Source organism: Perissodus microlepis, chromosome 7 (genome assembly GCF_051167445.1).
Source record: "Perissodus microlepis isolate ML-2025 ecotype Zambia chromosome 7, ASM5116744v1, whole genome shotgun sequence".
NCBI lineage: Eukaryota > Metazoa > Chordata > Actinopteri > Cichliformes > Cichlidae > Perissodus > Perissodus microlepis.
This window is the reverse complement of record NC_140467.1, coordinates 42225758-42248416: the sequence shown is the minus strand read 5'-3', so window position 1 is coordinate 42248416 and position 22659 is coordinate 42225758. Positions and strand designations below refer to the sequence as shown.

General features: G+C 41.0%; 1 protein-coding gene across 2 annotated transcripts; it reads left to right on the top strand.

Annotated features, from left to right (window-relative positions):
• The first annotated feature begins 169 nt into the window (after positions 1-169).
• ssh1b (slingshot protein phosphatase 1b) lies at positions 170-20199 on the top strand. 2 transcript variants are annotated; one of them, XM_084935176.1, is made up of 15 exons: positions 170-621; positions 2001-2038; positions 6702-6802; positions 9200-9264; positions 10086-10207; positions 10285-10353; positions 10721-10786; positions 11958-12152; positions 12455-12548; positions 13064-13192; positions 13336-13382; positions 14344-14490; positions 14600-14800; positions 14948-15590; positions 15754-20199. In XM_084935176.1, the coding sequence occupies exons 1-15, from the start codon at positions 541-543 to the stop codon at positions 16348-16350; spliced, it is 2595 nt and encodes an 864-aa protein (XP_084791302.1). In that variant the 5' UTR covers positions 170-540; the 3' UTR covers positions 16351-20199. The 2 variants fall into 2 exon arrangements, with proteins under 2 accessions (XP_084791302.1, XP_084791303.1); XM_084935177.1 differs by lacking the exons at positions 170-621; positions 2001-2038 and adding an exon at positions 3946-4271.
• The last annotated feature ends 2460 nt before the right edge of the window (positions 20200-22659 follow it).

Here is a 22659-nt window from a genome sequence, read left to right as displayed (position 1 = left end):
AAAACGTCTTCTCACAAACACTATGTTTCATAACGTGAGCACATTTTTATAATTATCATTAAATATCGTGAATATTTGTTTTTGGGAGTTCCTAGTCTGGCCTGTCACCTTGACAACATTGGCCCAATGACAGCGCACACGCGAACTAGGCCAGCCAATCACAGGCATCCGGCAAAGCTGCATGTCATTTCTTCCCCGCTTGCAACCTGCGCTGTGTTTTTGTTTGTCTGTCTGCACACCAGCGAAGAAATCACAGTCTGCTGCTGCTGGCGCGGAACGAAAACCCAGGAACTCTCTCTTCTCTCACTTTCCGCCCATGAGGACTCCGGTAACCGCAGAGGACGCACGGAGCAGGACTGAAAGGGAGCACGGCCGGGGCAGTGGAGTCAGGTGCTGCTGCTGCTGGATGAGAGTCTGACTAGGCATTTTCTCCCCGGTGACAGCGACAATCTCAGCGGCGCATCTTCCCGGATAGGCGCTCCTCCTCCCCTCCCCTCCCTTCCCTTCTCCTCTCCTCTCCTCTCCTGCAGCTCACTGACCATGGCTCTGGTGACACTGCAGCGCTCTCCCACCCCCAGTGCAGCATCGTCGGCTAGCACGACCAACAGCAGTGCGGGGGAGGTGAGTGGAAATGCCGGGGGCTGGGTCTTTGTGTGTGTGAGGGGGAAAACGCCAAGAATGCGCCCACGGGAGTGTGTAAAACATAGGTTGGGTGGCGTTTGCGTTTGATATCCTGCAGGAAAGGGTTAACCTGGTTTCCGTCATAGTGCGTGTGTCCAAATGTGTGCGCTTGTGTGCTGCAAACTTGACATATTGTTACAACAGGGAGTTGTTTGTGGCTACAGTGGCAGGGGATTTGTAAACAAAAATCCTGCAGAGGGGGAGGGGACGGAGGGGGGGCTGTCGGATTTAGCTGTCAAGACACAAAGTGCTCGTTTTGCTGCTGCACAGACATTCGCAGGTCTCGGTGTTGCCGAGGTTTTTATTTGCGAGTAGTGCGGTCACCAATTTGGGAAGGAGGTCCTTAAATGTGGGGAGAGCGAGCCAAGTGTTTTTGCGAACTTCTAGAAATTTCAGAATTGCTCAGATCCATAACTGCACCATGAAAATGCGCTTGGCCCTCACCGAGACGTCAAATCCCGCGCAGCACAACGCAGACAAACCGATCAGCTCCGTGCTCCTTGTTTCCAAGTTACATAGCAGGAAAAAGGGTTGTTGGTTCTAGTCGGGTTGCGTGGAGAAGTGATGCCGACTTAGTGGAGTTGGAGGCATTAAACCTCCACCTGTGAAAGCAGGGGCGTCAGTTAGAGATGGAGCACTGTTGGACGTTTTTATCCACGTGAACTCCTAACATCTGTGCTCGTGCGCCACTTTCTGGGTTTTTAGGAAAGTGGATTATGCGCTCAGAAGTAGGCTGAGGCACAAAAATAAGCAGTGACAAGCCTTGCTTTGAAGATAGGTGGGTGCTTCATCTCACCATCACTATTCTGCTAGAGTCAGCCGGCAGGAAGGAGAAATAAGTGTGTGTGTGAGAGAGAGAGAATTAGTTTTTCGTTTTTTATTCCTGAAATTTGAAGGTGTCCTAAGGATTGAGCTGTCAGCTCTTTGCAACTTCATAGCAGATTAGTTCACCAGGCTGCAGAGAGATGGCCAGCAGGTGGCGCAGGCATTCTTTCGTCCATCTCTGCATGGTCCTTGAGACATTCAACTTATTTAAGAGCAACTGCAGCCAAAAATTCAGAAATTTCGAACAAAAAATGTAAAATCCTCTCAGTTGTAGTTGTGTGATATGTTTAGCAGGATACTCAAGCGTGTGGTCCATGTGTGTTTGGTGCCTGCATTTCTATTAATGCAAAGCACTCTTAACTTTATCCTTGTTATGAAATAGTTCTGTTCCTTTCCCACTGTTCCACTGTTCATGATCATCACAGTTTTTATTTTTTTGTAGTATAAATATACTGTATGCTGTTTCAGATTCGCTCTTTGTGCTTGTCTTTCAGGATTTCGGAAGCGATGATGAGAGGAAAAATAATCAGAGGTAAGACACTTTTTTAGGTTTTTTAACATATTTGAAGCTCTCTAGCGACGACATTTATAGCAGAATACAAAAGTATTGCGTTTCTTATAGTGGTCTTGTTTTCTGAACAACAATGCATATCATACTGTTGTTATAATGAGATCTGAAATTGTAATATAGCACATAATTTTCTTTGTTTTTGGACCAATTTAAGGAGAATCGGGCTAAGGATAGTTGACTTCAGATGCATTTGCACTACTTAAAATAGAGTACATACAAGGCAGCAAACCTGACACTGACTTAACAGCTGTAATGATGGAAGTCAGCATCTCAGCTATGTCCCAGGAAGCTGACAGGATAAAGAGTGGCTAACGTTCAGCTTCATTATGTACTTGCATTCGTACATTCACCTCCACTGCCTGAAACAAGCTGCTTTAGCACCTCTCCCTTTAAGGTCACCTTGTCCTTAAGCCAGCTTTTTCCCTATTGGCTCCCTCTCACAAACAGAAGGTATGAAGTGGGTGGATGGGGTTTCTGTGTACAAGCCAGGCTATTTGTCGGATATGGCCATATAAGGAAGTCCCGTTTGACATCATAAAGAGCCAGGAGTGTTTACTTGCATATACGCTGACCTTTGGTGACATTTAGCATGAGCAGCCTCCACCGTGGCGATTATATTACTGTAAAAGATGTAAGGAGAAGCATTATACATGCACTTTAGTCACATGTGAAATACTTTGTATGCCTGTTTTGAAAAATATTTTAGAGATCAAAATTGGACTGCACGGAAACGCAGGAAGTAAACAGGTCCGATCGTAATTTGGGTATGTTTAGTGTATCTTTAGTTTTTTTTTTTTAATAGGTGCCTGCTGAATTTGACTATTTCTGCCAAATGCTTCTGTGCAATAGATAATGTACTAGATGTCAGGAAGGGTTTGTCGGTATGGATAGTAAACATTAAAAAAAACATGTATACTTTCAAAAAAGAGAGTTAAAAAGGAAGGTTTTAAATGATGAATGATAATTATTGTATTTAATAGTATTTTCATCAGGCCTGCAGTGGGAATATCTGCAGTAAGCGCAATGCAAAAGAGTTCCTGAAGATGAATTAATAAAAAGAGGGAGGAAAGAATTCCCACATGCCATGCATACTCAGCGTGTGACATATGACCTTACTGAATAATTTGTTAACAAGCTGAAAATCCTCAATTTCTACATATTTCAATTGTATATCACAGATTTTCCATCCATCATTGTAAACTACTTAAACACACAAAAGAATCACTGCAGCGGCAAGATGATGCAGTAATGCATGAATACATTAGTGGCAAAATGAATGCATCTAATAGTTTTTTTGTGTGTGTCTTTAATGGAAAAGATTTAAATAAAAGTAAATAAACTGAACCAGGAAAATTAATGCTATTAAATTTTATACATTAATGTCTTTATTTGATTTTTTTCCCTGGTGGCCTGTGAGTCATAATGAGTCACATATTTATGTTTGATTTTTGGCCCCGGTTTCTCAGAGCTATCAAGGAGAAAAATCTGCTGGACGAACAGTTGATTTAACTTGACAAGGCTTTAAAAAATGTTTCTCGCACTCCGTTGCATAACAGAGCGCATAAACCGCTGTCCCCGCTCAGTCACGAGGCTTTTCTTTAATCAACTTGACGTCACAAAAATCATGACTTGTGTCAGCAAAGCTTTGGCACAGACTGCCTTTGTGCTCGTGTTTGTGTGTGTGGGTTTGTCAGAGTTGAAACGGTCGTATCATGCTTTGAGCTTCTCCGCTGTTCGCAGATTCATCAGCGTGTAGTCTTAATTTAGAATTCTGCATGTCAAACTTGAGACTGACGCCAAGTAACAACCCCCACCCCACCCCCGTGCGCCCTCCCCTCCCTGGCATGAATGATGGTATTGTGGCCGGGCGTTGCATACGGAGAGCCGATTGCTGAATCACGAACTGTGAAAGAGGAGACGGGGGAGCCAAATCTGAACGGAACCCGGCGGCACAGATCCGGAGGTTTCAAGGTTTGGGATGGAAAGAAAGCTGAAAGGGGAAGAGAGGAAGGACAGGCAGGTTCAACCCAAACACGCTGTACAGAGGTAGATGTTAATAAGAGGGAGGGGGAGTGGGGCGTTTTGACTGAGAGAAGATGCTTCTGGTCATAAAATCCTCAAATAAAGACATGCTCACCGTGCTGCCTCACTTTGTGGAGAAAGCTACTTGGACTCGGACGGAGATCTGCCGCATGTAAGTCTTCACAGCAGCACAAACAAGATCACTCTGTATACTAGATTCGTATTAGCAACAATCTGCAAACAGTGGCAGTATGGAATATGTGACCTCTTTTACTTTAAAGTCATGAAAACATTTGTAGGAGAAGCGGCTTTAAAATCTACATCTTAAGTCTTATTCTGATGGTTGAGAATTGAGTTTTTCTTTGTGCTCAGTGAATTTGTTCAGGGATTCTGTTTTTTAAGCTAAATCCTCCGTGACTTCATCTCATTCGTCTTCTACATACAGTTGAAGAGGATTAATGATAGCACGTTGCAGTGGAGCTGAAACAAAAGGCCTTGTGATGGCCCCACTCAGTCATACCAGGCTTTGTGTGTTTTTGGTCAAGAGAGGAATGAGACTGTGGTCAAACAAAGCTACACACTGTTCTGTGTGAGAAAATACGCTGAAGCTCTCCTCCTGCTTAGTGCAGCCTTCATAACAAAGTCATGACCCAGGAGTGCTTCATTCAGCACAGGTGGGCCGAGCAGAGGAAGTGTGAACGTTTGAGTGCATGTAGATAGCTGAGTGTGTGTGTGGGTATGTGTGTGTATGTGTGAGGTCCATAAAGGTCAACAAACCCAATCAAGTGGAGTCTGGTCACCATTACTGTTAAAACTATGGGCTGTTAAATGTGCTGGATCAGGACTCTGCTGACTTTCAGTCCCAGATGAGCCATCCATCCTGCTCAGTGATCCAAACAGGACTAAATAAGAAAAGTACCTGCTCACGCTGTGTGCTGTGTCCCGACAGGCCTTTCATACGTTACTGGTGTGTGACTTCAGCTTAAATTTGGCCAAGTGTGCAACACAATGGAGTATCTGCACTCACCTGTTTACAAAAACTACAGCAGGTCAGTCAGTTAAAGCCAAATCATTGTTTGTTTTTTTTAGTAAACAGAATCACTTTGGACTTCAGGATTTTGTAATGAAATGAGGACTGTAAGGACGTCATTTCAGAGTACAGGATATTGTATAGAGCAAAAAAAGAAGTCTTTTCAGAATAATGGCTCATTGTGTGCACAGTTAGGGTTGAATTTTATGAAGTTTTTTTTTCAGCTTTAACAATTTTAGTTTAACAACCTTATCACCAAATTTTTACATTTATGTTTATATTTTGAAAGTACGCTGACAATTTTTGACATTGTCTTTTCTGATTTATAACTGCTATTTGTTATTCTTACTAAGAAAAAGTTTAAAGTGTGTTTTCAAGCTGAACTACATCGGTTTAAATCAGGTGATTGTTTGAGGTTGTCAGTCTGTTGTTAGCAAGATTGAAACAGAGGTGGAGTTTGGCCCGGTGTGAAGGGGATTAACTTTTGGGGTTGGTGTGTTTGCTGCTGTGAATTCAGGACATTTTGAAAGGATTCTTTTACCATTGAAGACGAAGCCAAAAAAAAACTTAATTTACGCCATTTTGGACAAAGGTACTGGTCCAGCTGCTTGAACACCGTAGCCCATGCGATGAAGCTCCTGGCGCACCGTTTCTGTGCTGATGTTAATGCCCGAGGAGGTTTCTCTGCAGATGTTGAGTCAGCAGACTTTCATGCATCAGGATTCAGTGACCCTGCTCTTCAAGGGTTTGTGGTCTGCCACTTCATTGGCTGAGTTGCTCAACTTACAGTCAGTAGTGGATTAAAAAAAATCCACAAACTGACTTGTTGCAACAGCGGCATCATGTTACAGTAACACGCTGGAATTCAGTGACCTCTTTAGAACAACCTTTTCTTTCACAAGTGTTTGTAAAGGCAGACTGCATGGTTCGCCTGAAGATTTGTCTATATAATACATCTTCACAAATGCATATCAGAGTAAAATATGAGAAACTGTCAGATATCATTTTGTAGTTCTCCAGAAAATAACTGAGTTATCCAAATCGTGACGTCCTTCTGGATCCAGGGTGGGAATTTATGCATGCTGTGGAGGGAATTCTCTTCTTCTGCTCTTATTTTGCCGTTTGAATTCACTTTCTTCACTTCGTGATTAAATCCTTCATGATAAAATACTGGATGAGATGCCATTTTCTTTTTCTATTTCAGTCCAAAATAATAATAATAATAATAATAATAATAATAATAATAATAATAATAATAATAATAATAATAAAGACTGAGAATGGAGTTAAAGTACAACAGATGTGATGTTTTTCAAGGAAGTGAGATAATTTAAACTTATTGCAGCACAACAGATTTTCCACGAGGCAGTCCGTTCTTTGTGACTTTTAGCTTGGCATACATGAGCTGGTTAGCTGTGAGCGCTACCATGCAGCCCAACTTGCCCAAAAGTTCAGTATTTCTTGTGGTTGGATTGTAGGGTATAGAATGAAAAATTAGGCTGCCTATGACCAAAATGTAGTTGTGTCCAGGCATCAGCATCACTGAATTTCTTTTGCACATCTACTTTTCAGCCTCAGCGAGAGCTTCTTCATGGTCAAAGGAGCCGCCCTCTTCCTCCAGCAAGGTGGCAGCACGCAAGGACCAAAGACCCCGACCCACCACAAACATGCAGGTGGGAACAGAGTCACGCAAAAACACACAAAGCTTTGTGTCTTTTCTCTTTTACCCATGTTCACTGCACAAACAAGACCCCAGACAAAAGCAAATGTGTATATGCCGAGTCTTTTCTCCGTGTTTGTGGGTTTCGTTTGTGTTTAGTCTGAAGCATCACATAATTCGGTCTGACCCGAAGAGCCCTGCAGTTCAACGCCAGGCTTACATAGACTGTTTCATACAAGAGCACTCAGCGGGCACAACTCCCCCATAAGGCCAAGCGTTATGCTAAAACTTTGATGTTTTTATGATGATGCCAGCATTGTTACTATGGAAATCTAGTGCAGTATATTAATCTTTTTGTGTCATATAATGTTGTATGGAAAAACAACCTTATATTGTTTTAAAGAAAAAACAAAGTGCTGATGTCCCCCAATGAAAAATGAAAGTTTGATTCAATGGAAAATGAAGCTTTTTCCTAATTCGTGTGGCCCTGACCTTTGACCTATGACCTGCTGCAAGGTCAATGGTCAGGGCCTTTGACATTTTTCTTGGTCAAAGGCCCTAAAAATGTATTATTTTTATTATCTTTGATTGGAGCAGAATAGGCTGAAACGTTTGGCTTCTATAAACTGTAAAATCGTCAGACTTTAAGCTATAATAATGTGGTTGTTGCTGAACCTGTTGCTAAACTTTATGGCGTTGTTGTAATGTTGTAGGGCAGCGGTCCCCAACCCCCGGGCCTCGGACCGGTACCGGTCCGTGAGTCGTTCGGTACCGGGCCGCGAGAGTTGAGGCTCAGGTGTGAAATGTATGGTTTTCAGGGTTTTTATCGGTTTTCAGCGTTATTTTGTTATCGTTTTTATTGTTAACTCGGTTTTCCTGCATCTTTTCACATGTGTTATGAATAAATCTTCTTCTTTTTTTCGGTACCGGTACTAGTTTTATTTTGTTGTATTTATCTGCGACACCTTAAAGGCCGGTCCGTGAAAATATTGTCGGGCATAAACCGGTCCGTGGCGCAAAAAAGGTTGGGGACCGCTGTTGTAGGGTGTGGTATTGAAAATATAAAAGCGGCATTGTGCAGCTCTCTGCATGCTCTTTCATGAGATATATTACTCAATACAGTTTCTTTGATAGTTTTTGGGTGGGCGCCACTTTAGCTCAGTGGGTGAGCGTGTCCACATGCCGCATGACCAGAGTGTTTTCTCCCTCTCTTTCTCCCCAGTTTTCTGTCTTCACATTGCTACACTATCTAAAAGAGGCAAAAAAATAGCCTTTAAGGATGATAAAATTTGACTGGGCACTAACAATAAGGTTGAGGGGGAATGCTTAGCCAGCCTAGGTACTCATGTCCCCCAAGCTGTAGAATATTGTTGTGAAATTTGAAGACGATCCATAAAAACAATTGTGGGTGGCATAAAGTTTTTACTGATTTTCACATTTGGGGTGACCTTTACCTGCTTTTCACCAAAGTTAAATCAGCTGTTGTTGGCATCTGCAATCACACAGAATTAGAAAATGATATCTTGAATACTGTGGATGCTAGACTGCTAACAAACAGACCAACAGACAGACAAACAAACAGTCGATTACAAACTCCGTCCCTTTGGGGGAAGAACGATCAAGTCTCAAACTGTGTGCTGGTGCTCATTTCCAGCTTCACCGTTTAATTATTAGACTCACCTATAGCAGGTCTGCATGCTCCATAGTTCAAAACAATCCTTTATGCAATTTATGTTTAAAATCTTTGGAAATGTGTTTAAAAACTGTTGAAATATGAACCTAACAGACTGAAACTGTGAGATTGCCATTCAGCTCTATCAGTGACTGACATTCGTGCTTGACTCTGCCAGTCTCTTTCACTAACACTCTTTGTATTTTTTGTGTGTGTCTATAAAATTGTGGGCAAGGGCAGGAAAGGTCAAGTCAGTTTGTAAAACCTCCGCTAAATATTTAGTTCAGCACAGCTGGGAGGTTAAACGATTTAGATTTATCTTCATTGTGAGAAATGTGCAAAATTTTCCTCCCACTGAAGAAAACAATAGAAAAAGCTGAATGGTCAGTTTGTAGTTGACCTTCGGAAAGTCCAGAAATCACGTCTCTAAAGCTCATGTCTGATTAAAGTGTGTATCTATATTGTTAGTGCGATCTTCAGTATGTCTGTCAGCTGATTATTGTTAGTTTCAGTTGTTATATTTTATGCAAATAAACATACAGAAGCATGAAATCCACTTCTTTGCCATGGTAACCAAGCAAAATCCTGTCCATATCAGACGACAACACTGTGACGCTGACCTTCAGCGAGTCTGGCATGCAAAACGCAGTTTAATCAGTTCCCACGTGAGGAAAAATGTGAATTATGTTAAAGGCATTGTTGTTGAATCATTTCACAGTCTCGGTGTTTCACTTTCAGGTGATTTGCCTCAACATCTGCAGGTCATGTTTAAGATTCTCCGGTCTGAAGATCGCATTAAGCTGGTCAGTACAAAGATGTTGCCATGTGTTGCTTTGTTTTTGTTGCTGGAAGCGTTCATTTCATTTATTTGAATCAGCAAAGATGAAATCAGAGACTTAAAAGTAAAGACCTGCTCCACTAGTTAACTGAGTGTTTTTATAGTAATGTGCAAAAGTCTTGAGCCCCATCACCTGTCTTTATATTTAGCTTCAAAAGTTCTCCGGGCTTTCTGAAGGTCTTTCAAGGGTTGTCTTTGGACACTGGCTGCTTTTCCATTCACTTTTAGTCCAGTCATTACACCTGATCATTTTCAGAGAAATGTTTTATAGAAAGTACATAATATGTTCCAATTTGTTTAGAATTTATGCATCTATGAAAAATGTCATGGATAACACAGTTTGACAGGCTTAAATTTGTATGTTTGTGTTAACAAGGTGATTCCCACAGAGCTATTAGCCAAAAACTTGTAGTGTCATGTACTGTTCACTACTGCCTCATGAGAAATGGTCTCAGTGGTGGCTGTCAAGAAGCTATTCTTAAGGAAGAGAAAAGGTAAAGAACTGGCGTGTAGATAATTGTTGTGATGGCAGATCCATCCATCCATGAAACAAAAAATAATAGAAGAGCAGGAATAGGCCAAACACCTGGGATTGCAAACATATGTAAAAACACAAATGTTGTTCCTGAGCTTGCAAAAAAGTTTCGTTTTTGAAAAGAGCTGGGGGTTTTTACCCAATCAAATCTGCAGAATAAATCCAGAATGTGGCCACATTTTATTGTTATCCAGCAGTACTGCTGTAGAGTCCAGATGCAGTGTTTTGCAGTCTCTCCTTTTGTCGTGCAGGCTGTGCGGTTAGAAAGCAGCTGGACAGATCGAGTGCGCTATATGGTGGTTATCTACACCACTGGCCACCAAGATACAGAGGAAAACGTCGTCCTGGGAATGGACTTTACAGATAAGGACAGGTAATTAGTCTCTCTGCACATGCACATTTTATCCGTTTTAATGAGATTTGTTAACCTCATGTTGTTGTGATCTACAGTAAGAATTGCTCTATTGGGATGGTGCTGCCGCTGTGGAGCGATACCAACATACATTTAGATGGAGATGGGTAAGTTTCACTTTGCCACATGCAGAGAACAAAAACACTAATGGATGTTTTCATTCTGATCACTTCAAAATGTGAGGCAAGGGTTTTCTAGCGAGGCTCATTTCGAGCCTATTCTTTAGGCTTTAGCGCCCACCAGTGGCAGTGGAGGGAGTTACACAGATATTTTTTTTTCCTCTGTGTGATAACAGTTCTTGCTGACCTGTTAACATTGTCCCTGCCTCTGTAAGCTGGAGGAATGTTCCACTGTTTGGTGTCCTGAATAGACCCCATGGACGAGCCCTGTCCAGTCTGTGTTTACATCCCCCTCATTACTCTTCACCTCAGTCCAAACTAATCTCCTTCTCCGCCTTTTCTTCTTCTTCACTAGAGGCTTCAGTGTGAGCACAGCAGGGCGGTCACATGTCTTCAAGCCTGTGTCTGTGCAGGCCATGTGGTGAGTTCTTCATGTCTGTCTAGAAGTGGGGGTTGCGTTAATACGCCGATACCCAACATTTTTGCCAAAGCGATTGGGAAATGAATTTAAAATCAGTTAAAAATGTGTACGTTTGTTTGTGTTAACTTGGAGGATACGGTTCGTGTCTTTGTGTAAGTTGTGAAGTTCTGTTACAGTTGTGCTCAGACATTTACATACACTCATCACAGGCATGAATGTCATGGGAATTTTGGGACTTTTAAGGATTTCTTGGAAATTAGGTGCACACATATGAATATATTTTGATATTTCGTAATTATTAACAATATCAACAAATATCAAATATAAGCAATGAAGAACTTCAAAGAACTCGGTGAAGATCTAAGAAGGAAAATTGTGAATTTACACAAGTCTGTTGAAGCCATTGTTAAACATCTGCAGATTTTAGGATCATTAGTTCAAACAACTGCACATAAGTACAAGTTATTCAGATGTGGCATTGCTTTGCCACGGTCTAGAAGAAGACCCGAACTGTCACCCTCAGATGAGAGAGAATTGATTAGGATGTTCAGGAACAACCCAGGAACCATCAAACCTTAATCTTGCCATGAACACTGCAGCAGCTGTCAACCATGGTGGTGGCAGCATCGTGTTCTGGGCCTTTTTGCTGCCAGTGCTGCTGTTATGTTGCACAGTGTGGATGAAATAATGAAGGAGGAGGGCTACCTCCCAATCCCTCAACTTCATTCAAGGTTTAATCAACTTCAATCTTGAATCAGCAGCCAGACATTTGAAACTTAGACACAGTTAGTTAGGTGTTATAACAGGATAATGATTCAAAACACAGCTCAAAACTGGTTTTGGAATGAAGAAAGCAGCGGATTACGCTTAAAACCGACCAATTTAAATGAACCAATTCTTGTACGTCTTGATGGTCAAATATTTACTCAGAATTATGTCAGAAGCTTTTTGATGGCTACCAAAATCTTCTGGATACATCTTGTTTAGATACTTTACCTTTTATATATTTGAGTCTGTTTTCCACTGATGACACTCCTACCACACTCTGTGTGTATGTGAGCGTTCACATGCCACCTTCTGGTCAGCTGACAGAATTACCATTAATGTGCAGGTTTCCCTTCTGTTCAATGGGGATCTTTAGCAGTTAAAAGTTTGCGTCATGTTCCTGCAGGTCCGCCCTGCAGGTCCTCCATAAGGCATGCGAGGTGTCCCGCCGGTTCAACTACTTCCCAGGGGGCATTGCTCTCACATGGATGGCCTTCTACGAGAGCTGCATCACCTCCGAGCAAAGCTGCATCAATGAGTGGAATGCTATGACCGACCTGGAGAGCACCCGGTCTGATTCTCCCACCATGTTCGTCGACCAGTGAGTACCCAGCATAGCAACTCACCTCATGTAATGAAGGAAAAACGGGCACATCTTTTAAGTCATGCAGTACTAATTAATTATCCTGTATTTTTCAAAGAAGATTTAAACAGATCTCATGCGGCCAAACAGATCATAGATCAAACGTGCCTGCGCCGTGTGTCTTCAGTCGTAAATTTATATGCTTTGGACACGAGCTGCTGTTCTTCTGTTTCTGGCCTTTGTCTTCATCAGTGGGGAAACACTGTTATGCAAATTTTCATTCAGACCACAGCACTGATGCATTGACTCATTATGTGCAGGCCAACTGAGCGAGAGAGAACTGAATGTGCCATTAAAGCCAAACTACGCAACATCATGATGTTTCAAGACTTGGAAAACATCACCTCAAAGGAGGTACGTGCCAAATCAGTATTTGTCATTCAACGGGCAAGGAATGGTCTAAATTTTATTTTATCTTCACATTTTAGGAAAGAATACACTAATTAAAGATTCAAATTAGCTGTCTATAAAAGTTTAAGTGTGTTTTCCTCAATAACTAGTCACTGCAGATCTTTGTTTTTATGCATTCAGGCAAAAGGCCTTATTTTAATCTCTTCAGCACAAAACAAGTTTTTTGTTTGTTTTTTTGCATTTTTGTTAAATAAAAATTAAAAAACTATTTTTGGCTGCTCATTTATTTATAAGGAGTCCCAGAGCAGGCAGCAGCACATGTTTTATTTGTCAGATTTTTACACTTTTACACTTTTTACACTAAGGGATTTGCCTCCTGGGATTGAACCAGGGACCTTTTGTTTGTAGAACCCTTACAGTATTAAATAATGGTACCAATGCTTAACCTGTGGTTGGTAATGCATTTGGAAACCATGTTTTTAAGAAAGTGGGGGTTCATGTTAATTCCTCATCCTCAGATCCGTAACGAGCTGGAGCAGCATATGAACTGTAACCTCAAAGAATACAAGGAGTTTATAGACAACGAGATGCTTTTGATCCTGGGTCAGATGGACAAGGCTACACTTATCTTTGACCATGTTTATTTGGTGAGTTGTTTGCATCTTGTAGTATAATTTAGAATTCTGTTTACCCGTCCTCCACACTGATAGCCAAATACTCTTTCACTGTGGTATATAGTTGGTTTAAATACAGTTATTCTGTGTAAGTTTCTGCCTTTCTTCCTCTCTAGGGCTCTGAGTGGAACGCTTCCAACCTGGAAGAGCTACGTGAGTGTGGGTGAGCTGAGAGCTTAACACTAACCAAAGAATCTAACCTATTTTTCTTGGTTTAATCCCACTTGTCTAATTCTCATTTATGTGTCTCCTATAGACATATAATTGAAAAGTCTGTTAAAATCAGACCAAATTTAAGTGCTTGGCTTAACTTTGTGCTTGAAGTTAAGTATGAAAATATGCAGAGCTTTAGTAATAACCATAGATTGCATATAAATTATGAATATTGGCGTCATGCATTACTTAATGTAGTTTGGATTTGAGCTTTGTGGCCATGGCTGTCTTGGTGTTTAAAGACCAAACATCACAAGTGAGGCCAGGATCTGGCTGAGAAACTGAAGGAGAGTTCTCTTGTGGTAGAGATCTGTCAGTCACAAGGGTGCTATACCCTACACCTTACTGTTATTTCTCTACATTGCACCACAATTTACAAAATTAACATGTTGTATTCAGTAAGAATTTAGACCCATCAGGAAAGTGTTTACTGATATCATACATTAACAGAGTAAAAGACCTCCCTTGTAGCCCATAGAAAATACAACATGACTACTTTTTGCAACCAGAGGAGGCACCTCCTGCTGGCCATTAGCAAGTAATGCAGGTTTATAGCATTTGTATCTGACCTGAAGGCTACATCCAGTTTTTATATCCAGTCTATATGAACAATATGGTTCATGCTCAAACACCACATAGAAAAATAATTGGTCAAAGAAGAAAGTGCAAGAAGAAGAAAGAGAGAAGCTGCATGCCTGCATGACTTTGGACACACGAAAGACTTTTTCTAAGTAGAATGGAGCCTTTTTGTCAAATTTAATCTTTGCTATTTGTCACAGCAAATCAAGACCTGGTTGTGGGTGAGCTCTTTCAGGACTCACTGATCTTTTTTGTTTTGTTTTGTTTTTTCCTGCTATGATAAAGGTCTGTGGGCAGAGGAGTAAATATTAACATGATGGGTTTTTTTGCAGAGTGGGTTTTATTCTGAACGTTACCAGAGAGATCGACAACTTTTTCCCAGGCTTGTTTTCTTACCACAATGTCCGAGTGTACGACGAGGACGCCACTGACCTGCTGGCCCACTGGAATGACACTTACAACTTTATCGTCAAAGCCAAGTGAGAGCAAAACAAACCAGTCATCTTGGGGGTGGGAGGGGGCGTGCTACTGTTGTCTAAATTCATAAAATGGGGTGAGAGTGATTTTTCTATTCTCTTGATCCAATAGGAAGAATAATTCCAAGTGCCTGGTGCACTGTAAGATGGGGGTGAGCCGGTCTGCCTCTACTGTTATTGCCTATGCAATGAAGGAGTATGGCTGGTCTCTGGAGAAAGCCTACAACTTTGTCAAGCAGAAACGGAGTATAGCTCAGCCAAACGCCGGCTTCATGAGACAGCTGGCAGAGTATGAGGGAATTCTAGATGCCAGGTAAGCAGGTCTATGCTTTCACTAAGGTTTGCACTTTGCAGAGCCAACAGATGGAACCACTGTGTTTCATGAAGCTAATTAAGAGATTATAACTCCGTGTGGTTTTAGTTATTCTAGTCACACTTAATGCCTAATTCACCTTTGCAGCAAACAGCGTCACAACAAGCTATGGAGGCCTGGAGCAGATGAGGAGGGATCGGATGATTTGCAAGCCTCGGGCCATTGTGCCGGTGGAGGGGAAACACCGGTGCTCAGAGAAGAGGAAGCCTGGGGAGGCTGCGGGGCATCTCCCTGTAGGGGTATGGGTCTGGAGATGGAACCTCTAGACTCTCTTAACTATAATTATTACTTTAGACGTTTGTCAGACTCCGCACTTGACAGTGAGCCTTCCACTCCAGTTCGGGGACCCCCTCTGCTCGGTATGGAAAGAGTTTTTATTGAGATTGAAGACGTAGAGAGAGATGCCCTGCTGGAGGACGAGGGTTTCCCCATGGCCCATTTAGCCCTGCCTGGTGAGGGCACAGCAGCCCAGACCTGTGGACGCCTTGATCCCCTCGAGGACATGAGGCTGAGGCTCGAGTTCAGTACTTTGGAAGAAGAGGATGAAGAAGAAGCTAAGAAAGAGGAAGCTGAGATGGCAGCTTTGGCTCAAACGCCTGGAAATTCAGAGGGGAAGAAAATGGGGGAGGAGGATGAGAGGAGCGAGGAAAGCCGGTTAGGGTTAGCCAACCTGAACACCAACAACAGTAACCGCCTAGCAGCCAAGCGCAGCTGTCCTGCAGCTTTTGATGTGAGTTTAAAAAAAAAAAAAACATTTTTAGTTGAAAGATAAAGTCTTTAAGTTGCATTTTTAAACATCTATTTGTCGTAGAGGTAAATGTTGTAAAGTGAACTTATTTAGTTTTCATGTGACTGACCATATGCTGCATTTTGTTCAATTTTTCTCCATTTAGGACAGTGGTAGCACAGGAAACCCTTTAAAAGTGAAGCCCTCCTATCAGTCCTGTAAGGACTGCATGCGTCTACCGCAAGGGCGGCGCTGTGACCGTCCAACAGGAGGCCGTCCCCACCGCCTTAACCCCTCCCGCCACTGCACTGTCCCTTCCATATGCATAGATCCGCCTGGAACGAATTTTGCTTCCACATCGAGTCTGCAGTCTCTTTCCAGCCCTGCAGTTGTACCACCTAACTTGATCCAGCCCTCTACTCAACTGTACCGCTGTTCCACCTGTGCCCCTGACGTCACAGCTGTTCCCCTAACCAACCACCAGAAACTGGCCTCACCCATGAACTGTGAGGAGGCGCCTCCTGACCGCAGCTCAGTGGAAACGGAGAACATGGATGAACCGCAGGGTGAACAAGTGTTAAGGGAGTGTACTGACGCCATCAGTGACGCTGAAGATTTAAAATTACAACCTGGTGGAGCAGTAGAGCTCCCGCAGCTGCAAATGCCAGGACTGGGGATAGAATTTGGTCTGGAACTGATGCGACAGAGGGCAGAGCAGCTTGAGAAGCTGCCAAGCATGGCCATGGAGGCCAGCTCTCAGTAGGACACCTGCCTTAACACGGTGGCTCAAGCAAAGATGAGATGGGGGGATGAGAAGTGGCTTGCCACTGTCTCAGTCTCTTTAATGGCTTTGAGAAGTTAAAAAAAACCTGCTGCTGTGGTACCAGAAACAAAGCACTGTGTTGATCTCCACTCTAATGTCTCGGCTCCATTTAAACAAGCTGCAGAAGCTCAGTGCATTGACAGAGAGCGCTCCGTCGTAGACTTCCGGCATTGAGATCCAGATGAGGCCGATTGCTTTCACTATGTGCTTAAGGCCTGGATGCTTCAGATCGAGCCAGGGTGGAAGACTTTCCCGTGTGTTTGAGGCCACCGTGGGCTATTCGAACTGCCTTTCTCACCACACGTGCAGGATCACCCCCTTTTCCCACTCCCCAGCCGAGACGAGCATTACGCCGCCATGTTGCCATCAGCAGACAGGTTTCAGTGCAGCAGTGGCAGTTCGTAACATCTAGTTGTGGTTCCTTTATGATTCCTCAGAGTGCTTTATTTAAATGTCGATGAAAAGAAAAATACAGAAGTAGCACGCTTCTGTCAGTGTACTCTGTTTCCAGTATTCATGGAGGAGCTCAATAAGTAATTATAGCTGAGCCACTGTTTCCTCATATTACTACAGATAACTGAACCATCACTGAGCTTAACTTATATTTTACCTGCTGCAGCTGCTTTTGCATTGTGAGAGAACATTTCATGTGAAAGCATACTAGTTTATATTAAAGAAAAAAGTGGATGTGACCATAGCCTTTTTAATGCCTCTTTGAGAAGCACCGTACCTCGGGCCAGGAGCGTCTCAGACTGTTTTTGGTCAAAGACTGTTTTGTTCTTTCTGCTCAGCGGCTACTTCACCCTGACCTCCTCCAATAAAGTTAATCTAATCATGTACTGAAAGCGCTTAGTTTAGTCCACGCATGACTTTGCAGTATTACATAACATATCTCCAACACATTTACACACAAATGTATCGAACAACAACAAACTTCTACTTGAGTTTTTTAGCATTTGATTTTCTAATAATTGGTTACATTGTAAGTAACAACAAAAAAAGGTGCATTCATTTTTCAAGTGGATATTGAATTGATTCAGCCTAACCTGATCAATCATCTTATGCATAAGAGAACGACAGAAGACAAGAAGATTGAAAGGCATTTAGACCCCGAGCAACAACCAGATCATTTCTGATGTAACCAAAGCTGTAACATGCACGGACACTCGGATTGCATCCACAGATATTTTTAAATTCACACAAATCACATATACAGTTGAGCACAACTCTAGTATCCATTCACACCATGCACAGTCATATTTCTGATCTATTTCAGTACATTAACCCTAAATAATTTGAAGCAGACTAAAACAGACCAGGAAATCAAAATATATAGATTTTTTAATCTCTTGAAAGTTTAAGGGATTAGTTGCGTTTGTTCGCCGTGTCAAGTGGAGCCCATCCCTGTGTAATGTATAGCTTATTTGCTCTAATGATAACATTTGATCCAAGTGTCAACTGGTTATGCTGTAAAATTTGTTCATAATATACTGTGAAATGGAAAAAAGTAACTCCAGTCACTCTTATATGAAAATCAGATGATATTTATAACTTATTGTACTGGATTTCCTTTATTTTAAATGCAGAGAAGGTAATCTATGATATCAAGATGATTGCAAAGCTTAGCACATGCAGGTTTTCACACATGTGCCCCAGGCAGTTATTTCAGAGCTTTTTCTCATTTTTTATTTATACTTCTTTCTTTCTTTCTTTCTTTCTTTCTTTCTTTCTTTTTTGTTCTTTTTTTTTTTTTTTTTTTTTTTTTTTTTTTTTACAGTGTCGCATAGCCTAAGGCTTCTTCTGTTTTTTGTTTTTTTTAAAGCTGTTTCCTAAGTGGTGTGCCACAAATCCAAAGTTGCTGTGCCACAAGGTTTATTCTCTGTAAAATTCTCTGTTTGGTTGCTCTGTCGATTCCCTTACTGGCGCGCTGGGTGTGCTGCTAAAGGATGCCTGTTTGTCTGCAGAGAATGCGCGTGCACGATGTATTACTGTGTTTAGCACTTAAGAAAAATGAAAACTGTGCAAAGAACGAATGCAAATCATTTGGTTATCTTCAACTGTGCATTTATTCTTTATTTTTGTGGAAATTTGGTTTGTTTTTAATTCGATAAGTATGAACAACAGTGCAACCTCTGTTCCTTTTTCTCCCCGGACTAACTGAATCAGAGGGAGCTGCAGGTTTGCTCCACTAATTAGATTAAAATATTTTGGTGCTCAATTTAAGCTGGTCTTTTCCTTCACATGGCCATTTGAGTGTTACGTAACACAAGATGATTGAAAGAGCTTGCAACTGAACAACTTCAAACTGAAAAAAGTTTGAATTCAGAAATTGTAACAAGTGATGAACTTGCAAAGGTTTGTGAAAGACAGATTAAGGAAATATTATATGGAGCTAAAAAACTGGTATGCTTTAATGTAAGTATGAAGCTACAGCCATTATCCAGTTAGCTTAGGTTAGTGTGATGACTGGAAGCAGAAACTCAGTTTATGGGTCTCTGTGTAATCCACCAATTTATTTCACTACTTGACATATTATCTCACTTAAAAAATGTGAAAAATCTTCTTTTTTTGTTTGTTTTTGTTGTTTTTAGTGTTCATGCTATGCTAACTAGCTTCTGACTATACCAATCAAATGCCAAGGTGGTGTTGATTTAGTCTTCAAACCGGTCGAAGTAAGCATACTTTATCAAATTTCAAACTATTTCTTTAATGTATTAAAGGTGGGATTCCACGTTAAGCCAGTTTTTAGCATTTTAAAGCTCTTGGCACGTGGACCTGATTAAGGTTGACAAAATTCCTGCATCCCTGCACCACAGCACTATGTTTGGCTGGTTTTGTCCCTTTTTTTCTATTTAAGTGCCTTAACCTCAGCCTTAGCTCTAACATAAAGCATCACAGGCTTTGCAAATTTTCTGTGAGTGTGTTGATGGTCTGGCTTTTTGTACATTACTTAACCTCACTCCCAATAATAACCATTACCCTTTGCAATGTATAACTTAGCACATATTATAATGTATGCAAACACACTCGAGCATTTACAGCAGCATCTTCTCCCTCAACGCACTTGGTGGACTTCCATTTATTAATAGCCTCCAATAATGATGTATTTGTTTGATATTGTTGAGACTTGTGGTACATTGTATTGGTTCAATAGCTGAAGAACCTTATTTGCTGGAATGAGAACTATCATTTACATTAAACTGTTAGATAGGAGGAATTTATCTTTGAAATTTACCAGTCTGTACATATTTTTCTCTACAATTTGCTATTTGAGTATATTAGCTTGCAGACATGGTCAATATTTAAGAAGAAAGTATTAAAAATGCTACTGTGTATTGATAAGTACTCATAATTAAGTTCTCGTGTTTGTACCACGCAAAATATTTTATATAATCTCTAATTTAGGCAGTTTTCAGGCTCTATGGAAAATGGCTGTGTTTGTTTTATTGCATTAGTCCCAGGCATCAGGCCTCAAAATGACAATCCCACTGAAGAGCCAAGCACTGAGGACGTTAAAAACACGTTGTAATGTAGGGAGGGAGGGGGGGTATTTGAGGTATTTGAGTGTATTTATAGAGCACAAGTCAGCCCCAAAGCACGTGAGCTTGAGTGGAAGATGTAAATAAGTAAAAACCTCCCTGAGAGTAAGATTTTGTTACGTTTGATGCTTTTTGTTAACTTTTGTGTACTGTACATTGCCAATGTTCATGTGTATGCACTTTTTTTTACATTTTGTTAATATGTTGTCCAGTCTAATGTTTATCATGGAAATAAACTATTTCCTCTGCATTATCTGTGTAATCGGTTGGATTTTGCATGCATCCAGTGTAGACAACACACACTAGACTAAAGAACAACTCAGTTTAAAATTTTAGCAAAGCGTGTCATCATTTGTATAAACATATAGACTCAACAGCCACTTTGTTAGTTACATCCTTTCAGCTGCTTGTTAACACAAATATAATCAGCCAGTCACATGGCAGCAACTCTGCATATTTAGGTGTGAAGACATGCTTACGATTACCTGTTGCAGTTCAAACCAAGCATGAGAATAGTGGAAAAAAGGTGATTTAAGTGACTTTGGATGTGGCATGCTAGTTAGTTCCAGACAGGCTCGTCTGAATGTTTCAGAAACTGCTGATCTACTGGGATTTTCCCACATAATCATCTCCAGGGCTTACAGAGAATGATCTGGGGGAAAAAAGAAAATATCCAGTGAGCAGCAGTTCTCTGGGAGAATGGAGTCTTGATTTCTGCTGTAACATTTGAGTGATAGGGTCAGAATTAGGTGTAAACAAGATGAAAGCATGGATCAATCCTGCCTTGTATTAATGGTGGTGTAATGGTGTAAGGGATCATTTCTTGGCATTATTTGTACTCCTTACTATCAATTGAGTATCATTTACCAGTGTGTGAATGTGTGTGTGAATGGGTGGATGACTGGTTGTGTTAAGCACTTTGGGGTCCTTAGGGACTAGAAAAGCGCTATACAAATACAGGCCATTTACCATTTAAGCACCATAGACTACCTGAGTATTGTTCCTGACCATTTCCATCCTTTTATGACATCTTCTGATGGCTGCTTCTAACAGGATAGCACACCCTGTCGCGAAGCTTAAATCATCTCATACTGGTTTCTTGTACAAATGGCTTCCACACCTTTGGGTGTGGTTGAACAGGAGGTCTCATCTATGATCTGCAGCAACTGTGCTATCATGTCAACATGGACCAAAATCTCTGAGGAATGTTTCCAACATCTTGTTGATTCTTTGCGATGAAAAAATAAGTCTGTTTTGATGGGAGTTCAACCTGGTACTAGTAAGGTGTACCTACAGTTTAAAAAAAAAAGCATCCAGTGAATATATATCATATTTCTTTAGATGCAGTCTAGTTATGTTGGTACGTTACTACTAAAGAGAATGTAAGGGAAATGAAACAAATCTGACCAGCAAATCTTCTGGTCTTGTCTTTCTCTTTTAGTCAAATGGACAGAGCAGAAAGCACCCTTATTGAATTAGTCAAATGAAGACGGTGTGACATCACAGGGCAGGTGACTGCTGGAAGAGCAAAAAGCCCAAAGTCCTACGGGCATGCGAAGCATCTGTTTGAAACATCACCCTCAGTAAGTAGCTTCGTCTTTCCATCTGCTTTCTGCAAACATTTTTAGTGTTTTCATGTCAGTGGTTCTTAGATAACATTCAAAACTATGGACAGTTAATTGCTCGAGGGGAATTCAGAATAGTTTCAGAAGGTATTCATTAACAGTAAAGACTACAATAGAAAGCTAGTAGAAAAATGTGTGTAACTGCCTCATGACATTTAACAACATAAGAATTTTCATTCAAGCTTTGAAAAGTTCCATTGCTGTATCACTATTTACTATCATTAGATGTTTAATATGGTTAAATAATTACATATGTATGGTAGATGTTTAATGAAAATGTTTTTCAAGTTTAAGAAACACCTTATTGGAGCGTTTAGTTTACTTAAATCCATCATGCCACCTTTAAAATTGAAGGCCATTTATCTTTTTATGACCAGCCGTACAGAAAGCTATGGAAATTTTACTGTCAGAGTAGATAATGCATCTCGATATCATCCCGTTGAACTGACTGTCTGAATTTGAATTTGAGCTTGTTACTTTGTGAGTTAACACTCTAAAGGAACAGTAATGCAGTTTTAACTGGAAAAACAAAGCCTATCCAGAGACCAGGCTAATAGTTTGGGTACTCCAAGTCACAAGTCTCTTATAAACCGTGCGCCTACTATTGAAAGCATGACTGACACATGAATGGGAAATGAAGAGGGGGTGGGGGTTTAAAAGTCAGTGTCACAGATGCCTCCGCCGGCTGCCCTTGTAACACAGCCATCCCAAAATAACACTTTAACACTTTAGATACAGTAAAGCTGCAAGTCGAGCTGTTTTTAGCCGCATAACAGATAACCAGAGCAGGAGAAATAACGATGAATGATGAATTACATCCTACCTTCCCATCAGACACTCACAGTATTATTAAGAGCATTATTTATTTAGTTTTAGATACGTATTTAAACATATTTTTGTATGAACCATCTTCCCATTGGCTATCACTTTAGCATCACTTTATTTAATAGAATAATATATTTTTACATTCAAACAAACAATTTTTTTTTAATTGGTAAAGATACGCCACAATCTTTATCTTATGTGAAGGGAGCTAAAACAGGGGTCAAGGTTCAAAGATAACAGTTCTGTTTTTATCTTATTAG